A 10,325-nucleotide genomic window follows, 5' to 3' on the forward strand; every position below is an offset into this window, starting at 1 on the left:
TAACTTCTGGGAGTTATAAGAAATATTAATTCCTTGTACGCGAATGGGCGAGACACAATTTGGCACTTGCCTTGTTTTAAAAAAGTTTGTACCCTGGGTGCCAAAAAGAAGAAATTATTTTGGTGCTGGAGCTAGCGCGCGCTAGCCACTGCACTGCACTGCACTGCACTAAAGCACACGCTAGTGGTATCGCAGCTTCCATGCACGCATAGTATAACATGCAGCGGCATGGGAATGGCTATGTACACGCACACACAGTGCATGCATTTTTATCTGGCTGTCCTCGAGTGGACGTGAGGTGGCGCTACACAACGCGGTTACCCGGGGTACTATGGTACCCCGGGGTAACACATGATACGTCATATTAAAGATGGTTCAATCTTAGCATGTTATAAGCTACTGATGTTACTATTTTTCAGTCCGGGGATATTGATTACAAGAAGATTTAAAAAAAAATCTAAAAGGACTTATTCTATTAAAGCATATAACCAAAAACTTCCTTACAGGATTTCAACATATCCTCTGAAATACAGCTTGAAGTTGTTAAAATCAAGAACCCCTTCTTTGGTCTCCATATATCCAAACTCTATTAAAAACGTGGCTTGGCGCATGGAACATCAAAGCCAGTGGAATGCTTTAAAAGAGTATTCAATCGTCATGCTTAATGAACCTACACATTAAATTTGCACAAATTGGGAAGAGATTCCACTCCTTCTCTAACACCTCCCTAGTTACATCAAAGATGCCCTAGTTAACCCTCATTGTGATTGGTTCAGTATTCAGTGTCTCCGGGATTGATCCCTTTGCAAACAACTCTCCAGGCCTCGTCATGCTTGTAAAGAAAATGGACCAGCATGAGCCCCATCACAATGTCATACTAGGGCCCTGTTTTATGAAGAGTTGTAATTGATATAAGCCTATCATAAGTCTATGGCACCCTGTGTGGTATGGAAGGAAATTTATAATCGATTATATCTTTTGATAAAATGGGACCCACAGATACTAAAATGTTTGGGTAGAAATTTCTACCATAAAATGTGCCATACCAGCTTCACCTGACAACAAGAAAGCTAACTTGAGGCTTGCTTGAGGTTGCCTGACTTAGCAACATCAAAGTGCATTCCAAGTATTGAAATGCATCGAGTGCAGTGGACTCCCACTTAAACAAAGTCCTTGGGACTGGCCATTTTCTTTCATTATGTTAAAATTTTGTTATAGCTGAACAGTAGTAAAGTCTACAAAGAGAGGTATGCATGATAATTTTTGGACCTGGATTTTTACTTCATGGAAATGAGAATTTTGTAGCAACCATATTCGTTATAACAGGAGTTCGCTGTATGTACAGGTGCGTAGGATAGCTTGTCACTGGGTCTTGAGAGTAAAGATATGATTTTAAACACTTGGGAACTGGTTTCTTTTGGGCAATGAAACTCATTTTGTTGTAGGTTGAGAAAACACATTGTATGCAATTTTTGAGTGGTGAGACCATGTCTTTCCTGTAAGGACCTCTAAGCAGAGTTTGAGCCAAAAGACACCCTAGCAGATTTTAGAATTGAAGTGAAACAAGTTGGTTCACTTAGATATGAAACAGGAAAGATATATATCTTTCTTATGTTTTGTGGCAATTTTGCTTTTTTAGTTTATACATATTTCTGTGGAGCTTTGCAATAATCTACAGGTGGTAGACCTCCAATGACAGTTGCCCTCATTTAATTGGCAGGGGTATGATATGTCATTGTACTTTCAAAGATATAATTATGACTAAATAACTGCATTATATCAGCACATTCATGTACGGCCTGTTCAACTTGCAAATGAGGCTGCACTCAGTAATTGCTCATCTTCAGGAAATGGTGGTGGGGGTATGAGTTATTGAATGTTAGTGGGCATGCTAAAAGGGGTATCTCTTTGGGCTGGAGACTAGTTGGTGACCTTGTGGGGACCCAAGTCTCCCTGGTCGTGGAGACATCTCTTAGATGTCTCTGCGACATCTGCTGGAATGTAGCCAAGTCTCCGGGGAGTTGCCAAAGAATCAAACATATTCAGGGTTGGTTTTTTTAGCTCACCTGAGCCAAAGGCTCAAGTGAGCTATTGCGATCGCCCTTCGTCCGGCGTCCGTCATGCGTCGTGCGTCGTCCGTCGTCCGTCGTGCGTAAACTTTTTACATTTTCATCTTCTTCTTGAAAACCCCAAGACTGATTTCCATCAAACTTGGCAGGTAGCATCCCTAGGGGGTTAGGAACTCAATTTGTTAAAATGGGCACCATGCCCCACCCAGGGGGCCCCCAGGGGGGCCCAAACCCCCCAAAATTAAGGAATATGTAAAAATCTTCTTCTTTAGAACCAGAAGTGATAGAGCTAAGTTAATACTATGAGTTAGTACATTGATGACTGTAGTTTCAAGTTTGTTCTTGGCAGAATCAGGGGTGCCCCCCCTTGGGACCCAGGGGAGGGGGGGTGGGGAGCGGTCCTAATGGGGCCTAAATTGTACATTTTCACCTTCTTCTTGAGAACCCCATGACCCATTTTCACCAAACTTGGCAGGTAGCATCCCTAGGGGGTTGGGATCTTAATTTGGTAAAATGGGCACCATGCCCCACCCAGGAGGCCCCCAGGGGGCCCCAAACCCCCCAAAATGAAGAAATCTTTAAAAATCTTCTCTAGAATCAGAAGTTATAGAACTAAGATAATACTATGAGTGAGTACATTAATGACTGTAGTTTCAAGTTTGTTCATAGCAGATCCAGGGGTGCCCCTCTTGGGGGCGGGGGGGGGGGGGGGGGAGGTCCAAATGGGGGCCTGAATTGTACATTTTCATCTTCTTCCTGAAAACCTCATGATGGATTTTCGTCAAACTTGGCAGGTAGCATCCCTAGGGGGTCAGGATCTCAATTTATCAAAATGGGCACCATGCCCCACCCAGGGGGCCCCAGGGGCCCCCAATCTCCCCAAATTAAGGAATCTTGAAAAATTTGGGCCCTTTTTTTTATTGTACATTTTCATCTTCTACTTGAGAATGCCTGGTCAAATTTTAGTAGAGCTGTGAATAATTTAGATTAGTGACTGCATGAAAGGTGAACTTGCGATACTCAGGTGAACTTGCGATACTCAGGTGAGCGCTAGACCCGCGGGTCTCTTGTTTTTTCAGAGACTCTTTCTAGTCGCCAGCTGGTCGCTGAGACATCTTTGCGACATCTCCATGAGGTTTCCTTTTAGTCACAGCCAAGCCGGCGAGACTAATTTTATGAGGTCTCTGAGAGGTCTCTGGCTGCGTTCATGCGAAAGTAGAATTGCGTTTCTAAACGCGTTTAGTCGCTAAACGTGTTTAGTTGCGTTGCATTCATGCAATTTTTCCATTTAAATGTGTTTCAAAACGCCGATCTGAAACGCGGAAAAAAGGGCGTTTTGAATCATGATTCTGCCAGAATCAAAATCGCAGAAACCGCATGAATGCAACCGTGATTTCAATCATGATTCTGGACGTCATTGTGTGCTGTGCGCATGTGTGTCTCATGGAGTATCCCACGCTTGTGTACGTCTTATGAATCATGTGTTTCGGTACCATACCTGCACTAGTTTGTTTACATCAATGCCATACACTGATTCTATGCTAGTATCTAGCTGTTTATTATAATAATACATGTAATTACTCTGCGATTGAGTTGATAATATAATGACTGAGGTATAGGAGATGGGTATGAAATACTTCTCTAACTTCTGTGTGTTAAGACTCCAGGAGAAAGTCACTCCTGTCCCCAGGAAATTTGTCGCTTTTGGGGACAGATCTGAAAGGGGTAGTGCCCCCCGTGTTCAACATCATGTGTACGTTCATATTGAGAGTGCGTAATGGTGACCCATCCACATGGTGACCAGTAAACCATTTGAGTGTGAATTGCAAGTTCAAGGCGGTGAACTTCAATCTTGAGGAAGTGAAACCACAGTTTGAGGAGGGAGAGAGGGATGTGAACAAATGATCGGTCTGTGGGTGTGTTTATGCTCAATTTGCGAAGGCAGAATCAGCATTTTGAAATGCTGATTCAAAACACCATTTATGGGAGAACTTTTATGCTCACTTTCTTCGAGCTTGGAAAGGGCGTTTGTGATTGCTTCGTTGGCCTCAACAGAGGCAGGTCAAATTGAGGCGCATGCTTTTTCTGACGTTCTGGCCCGAGTGTGTGCATAGTTCATGTTTCGACTGGTTACGTGTTTTAATAGCATGACTAAAATACAATATCATTTCGATTATTGGAATTAGTCAGAATCGCTGAACGTAAATGCACCTTTTTTTGCATTTTGAAATAGCATTTTGAAAGTGAGTTTATATCAAAATTAGTAAGGACGCAGCTGCGTTTTGTATAAAACTTAGCAAGAACGCAACTGTGTTTTGCACTAATCACATTTCAAAATGCTGATTATGGCCCTGTAAAAGGGTAGTATGAACACAGCCTTACACAGATAGTCACAAATCTTTCCAGTCTGTCTCCAGAACTTAAATCAGATGTGAATGCAGGGTCCATACATGGATGCCACGTACAAAATAATGTAGATGTCTGTTACACTGTCAATGTGAAATACATGCAGTACACCAAATTTCATGTCAGTGCGAATAGGCAAATGATATAGTCAGCTTTTGTTGATGCATTGTCACTTTTAAACTTATTGAAATGTCAGTTGAATTGTTGAGCAATTAAAATAGACAATAATCATTTCATGAAGTACAGTACTTCTGACACAGTTACTTTGAGGAAAATTAAAATTTACACATTGATTTGGAGCATTCCTGTCATACCATCACAGCACTTGTATACTTCAACTGTACTAGTTAGTAATCAGTGAGTTTCTGCAAATTGTATTTTGAAGAGTGATTCTCTAGTAGCATGCTTTTTAATTTGTTTGTCTCTCTCTTCCTTTCAGCATGCACGCCAGCACGTTCATGGGACCAATATTGTCAACAATCCAAAGAAGGCAAGTGTTTGTCCAAATTTGAAAGGACATTGATTACGTTGATAATATAATGATTTCATAATTCATGTTTGTGTTAATCTGTTTTACAGAGAAAGAAGTTTGTTTGCATGATATCCAATATATAGACACAAGATGCATGCTTTGTTAAAAAAAAAAAAAAGAGCATAACATAATGCACATCTTTCATGAACTTCAGCATTTGGAAGGTACGGAAAGACACGATTCTGAAGAAGCTATGAAAAGATATATCACATTTTTATGGTCTTATGTTCAGCCAGTAAAAAACTAAGAAAATTATCTTCTATGAATGTTATTACCCGGCCTTTCCTCTTTACCCATGTCAAGAAGTGAATTTTCTATAAAAGTAGAAATGTTTGCAGTGTGAAAATTTGCACGCATTTTGCACCACCACAAGCACACACAGAAGTAAAGCTGATGGAATAGTTTTGCTTGTTACATGAAGCAGTATGTGATGTTTTAATTTTGTGGAATTAAAAACACATGAAATTCATCTCACCTACATGACCAAGTGAAATAAATGAGTAAATGAATAAATGAATAAATGAATAAATGGATAAATGGATAAATGGATGAATGGATAAATGGATAAATGGATAAATGGATAAATGGATAAATGGATGAATGGATAAATGGATAAATGGGTAAATGGATAAATGGATAAATGGATAAATGAATAAATAAATAAAACTAATCCACAAAAAATTCCACTTGTACATGTATTTAAATGTGACAACCAAAGGTCTGAATTGATTTTGCCTTAGCTGCACATACCCAATAATGATAATGATAATCATCATCATCATCATCATCATCATCATAATGATAGCAATACATTGATCAGAGAGATTTTTGCATGATATTTGTTGTTGGTATTTAGTTTTCTTCCCAGGATATATCCTACAATTGCTATACAGCAAGACTTGTGGCATAGTTTCATGCCATTTTATTGTTTTGAACAATAGTGTTGAAATACCTAACTGTGTACACCTAGTGAATTGCAAAAATTTCTTCCCATGATGGCAGAGCACTGTGGTGTCTCAAAGATTTGATATTATCAACTTTTTCTCTGAGATGTAATATTGATTTCTAATTTTGTCGTGTGATTTTTATGCCTCTGCCACAAAGTTGTCACCGAAGGCATTATTTAATGGTAAATTCACCATTTCACGAATAACCTTACAAGTTTAATTTGGTTTTGTGAAATGTACTTTGTGTACAATGGCTTTCAAGAATGACAACAGTGGGTTTTATTTCGTGTTTATTTCAGATTTACTAATTATTCTGTTTAAAAAAAAAAACCTGAAAGTTTTGCCATTTCCTCCCTCCCCCCATAGAACAATGGAGACCACAGCATATAGTTCTGCAGCAGATATTTCCAGATTACACAAGGATGACAGTGACCTTCAATATAGCTCCGTTTAGCTACCGATTCACCTGCTACGTGGTCTCCCTGTATGAGAATGGGGGAAGCGCACGTCCACTCTCCGTAGAATCAGCCGAGGTGGTGAGTCCGGGCTTGTTTCAGCCTAGAAGTTTGATAAAGCCAGAAGTCTCTAATGATTTTAAGGCAGTTTTATGAACGAGCATTTTAAATTAGTTAATCTTTGTTTTAATAGCATTTTGTACAGTGCACTCCCATTATTATGAACATGGTTCGGAGGAAATTATGATTATGAATATGTACATTTCTCTATGCTTTGGATTTGACTTTGATTAATATTAATGAACAAATGCCTAAATTAATTAATTATGTTTATTTATTTGTTTATTTATTCATTGAGTTAGTTAGTTTATTATGTATGTATGTATGTATGTATGTATTTATCTATTAATTTGTTTATTTATTAATGTATTTTTGGGCATTGGATATCAAGCAATGACGAATGTATCAAAGATTACCCCTAGCATCTCTCTGTTCCACAGTTGGCCTATTGAGTCACGGGAAGAATTTTTTTTTTTTTTTTTTCTGCTGACATGATCATCTTGCAATTATAACACTGGCAATATTGATTTAAATTATGTATCCTATATTGGTGAAAGACTTGGTGAAACTGGTTGAAAGTTTTAATTCTTAATCAGGAAAAGAAAACAACAAATTTTCCAGTTGGGGAAAAAAACAGGAAACATTGCCAATTGAATGATCAGTTACATCCCAAGCAACAATGAGGCTTTTCAAAATTCTTTGATGACTTGTGTGACGATGTATAATATATATCTTTTCTAGGGATTTTCAGTCCAAGTTAACCTTTAATTGTTTGGAAAAAAAAAACAAGGTTTTTTTTTTGTGATGAAAATGAAAATAAAAGGCATGGAATTTTATGCAGTCATGCATATCATTATTCTTCATGAATGTGCTTGTAAATGTCTGTCGTGCCCTGGGTTGTTATCATTATTTTTTTTTCCTGATTAAATTATGTGTGTATTCAGGGTGAACCAGAATTCATAGTCTTCGAGATAAACATGGACGGGCTGCGGATGAATGCAACAAACGTCACATTTGAACTAGCCAAAGAACACCTTGGAAAGGAAGTTTTTGCTGAGGTAAGTGGCGATAATGTGCTGTCCTGTCTTCACATCTGGAAAAGTGTCATTTATGGAAAAATGTAGCACGTAAGCCTTAAACCCTATCCCCATTAATTTCTGGGCACTCTGATGTGATATATCACAGTGTGTCTTTGCACCATTTTGTATATTATACTTCTTTCCCTTTTTTGTTGAAAGACACTTTAATAATGAAAGCAGGAGAATATTAAGCAGAGGGGTGAAGATTGAGGTGTGAATTTTCTTCAATTTGTCTCCCTCTACAAAAAAAAAAAAAATGATAAAAAAATTTATACTCAACCTTCACCCCCTGAATAATATCTTGCCTTCATTAATACCTTGTCAGCCTTGGACTACTTAACATAATAATTTCGGAGCTTGGGTATTTGTTCCAAGTTCAGTGTGTCACTGCTGTCAGCCAGGGACAGCCTGGTGGTAGTGTCACTGCCCAGAAAGCAGTAGATGACAGGTTCGAGTCCCATGGTTCCTCTTTTCAGCCATGTTTGTTAACCCATTGAGGACGAGTCCTGAGTATACTTGGGCAGGTGTCTATGGGAAATACTTGTTGTATAGCAAAATTGTTAAGTCCTTAACCCTCAGGCTGGGGGGGGGGGGGGGGGCGGAATCCGCCCCCCTCGACGTTTCGCGCAATATCTTCGCAGCGCGATAAGTTCCCGCCGTGATGTTTCATGACTTTTTTCTTTCAAGTATCGCGCAACTTTTGAGACCAAAATTGTTGCGCCCGCGCGTACCGTTTTGACGCGACAACCATTCGAAAAAAATTTGTCAACCCCAAAATTGCTCCAAAACGTGATTTTGTGTACAAATCCAATGCAAATTGTGTTTTTTCAATTAATTCACATAAAAATTCATATCTTGACTTAGAATGGACGAAATTAATTTATTTCAGCATAATAAAGCTTCGAAAAATGTCTGTGACAAATTTTGGCCAAAAAACAAACAAAAACAAAAGGTCGAAAAACAAGGAAATACATAAGAAATTCAAAAAACAATCAAATACATAAGAAATTAATTTCGATACAGATTTTTTTTTATCCTATGTCTCAGGAGAATGATACAAGAAACATTTTAAAAAAGAAATTAGCTTAATTAGAGCATTAATAAGTGATTTAGAGCCCAAAACTGATTTTATGCATAAATTACAATAATTAATTAATATAAAATATAAGAAAATTTTTTCGGAGAAAGCAACCATACATTTCGATAGTATACGTCGCGGGCGTCGCGTGTGCCGATTTTCGGCGCGATCACGCATTCCATAGGCGAGATCTGAAGGGGGGGCGGAATCCGCCCCCCCCCCCCCCCCCCCCCCCCCCCAGATATAGCATAGCCAAAAAAGCCCAGCCTGATTAGGGTTAATGGGTTACTAAGTTATTGTCCAGCACTTGCGATCGTACAAATTTCTTTTGTAGAAGAAGACAAGTTGAAGAAAATTCACACCTCAACACTTTTAATGTTGCATTCTTGTGAATGCAGTTCTTCTTTCCTAATTTTGGTGGCATTTCTCCGGCGAATCTCACTGTCTCTCACTGTCCTTACATATAGCATGTATGAACAGGTACTTTGAAATATGTATGTCTGTATGTCTCTTACTTTGGGTAGATTCTTCCCCGCTGCGACAGCAACGTGGACTGTCTTACCGGAGCTGTCGCAAGCGATACCATTGTGATTCTGGGTAAGTTTGCGAGACAGGTAGATCAAGGAATGATGGCTTGAAAAATGTAAACTTTCAAACTTGATTTGCCTTCCTTTCTCTCAAGTACAGATATTGTACATAACAATCATAAGGTTAAGTACATAAAAAAACAAAACAAAAAAAAAAACCAAACCAAGAAGACCATTGGGTAGCATGGCTTGTACAATGTAAAGGACCATCAAAAAACAAAACAAAACAAAAACAGCACTTACAAAAAATACTAGTAGTATCTGAACCTCAACTACCAGCTGTTCTTGAAGTTGGTAACTACTCAAAACACAGTCAAGTAAATGATGGTTAAACTACATGTATTTACCTGAAGAGTGGAACAGTTTGGTGTATCATTTTTTTTTTTTTTTTTTTGAGCGGAGGCAGAGATTCTGCACTCCACTCCATCATTCCATAACACAGCCATTTTGAAAATTGGGGGGGGGGGGGGGGGCCCAGTTTATATGTCTGGTGCCAATTCTGAGTTTCATCAGCTAACAAGCACAAAAAAAAAAGAGAAAGGAAAAAAAGGCCTTACTGCACTTCTAATTAAGCCCTCTAGGACAACACTTACAAAAAAGCTTAACTACATTTGTTTGTTTGTTTGTTTGTATTTTCTGGTGCCACTTCCGGGTAAAAAAAAAGTGGGGGGGGGGGGCAAGTGATTGGACCCTGGCCATCAAATTTCAAAAAAAGCTATCTTTTGGTGGCCTGATTGGGCACTTAAGATTCAAAATTGATTGTTTTATTTCTGTTATTTCAGATCACTACATTTCTTTTTCGGACCACCAAAATTACAGATTGAAAGATTTCAATGGCCCAAAGATAAACTCTATAGGAAGAAAAAAAATGCCTTTGAAATTTTGATAAGCATATAAAAGTCAAGCATATAAAAGATTTTGGTTTTTTAATACAAATCAAAACAGAAGCTTAATACATTTCATGAAAAACAAAACAAAAAATCAAATCTGTAGGATTCTTAAACTTTGAAATTGGGCAGAAGATAGTTGAGATATCTTTTATTGTAGTAATGTCAATATTCATAATTTATGATTTTCGGTTTCCTCTGCTAAAAAATGCCTTTGACTTTATC

General features: G+C 38.4%; 1 protein-coding gene across 1 annotated transcript in view; it reads left to right on the plus strand.

Annotated features, from left to right (window-relative positions):
• Positions 1–10,325, plus strand: part of LOC140244028 (uncharacterized) — a 130,855-nt gene that overhangs the window by 77,283 nt on the left and 43,247 nt on the right. Inside the window, exons 6-9 of the mRNA XM_072323683.1 lie at positions 4,915–4,965; positions 6,321–6,490; positions 7,414–7,527; positions 9,151–9,223. Coding sequence (XP_072179784.1) covers positions 4,915–4,965; positions 6,321–6,490; positions 7,414–7,527; positions 9,151–9,223 — 408 coding nt within the window. The remainder of the gene's footprint in view (positions 1–4,914; positions 4,966–6,320; positions 6,491–7,413; positions 7,528–9,150; positions 9,224–10,325) is intronic.

This window comes from Diadema setosum, chromosome 2, assembly GCF_964275005.1.
Source record: "Diadema setosum chromosome 2, eeDiaSeto1, whole genome shotgun sequence".
Classification (NCBI taxonomy): Eukaryota; Metazoa; Echinodermata; class Echinoidea; order Diadematoida; family Diadematidae; genus Diadema; species Diadema setosum.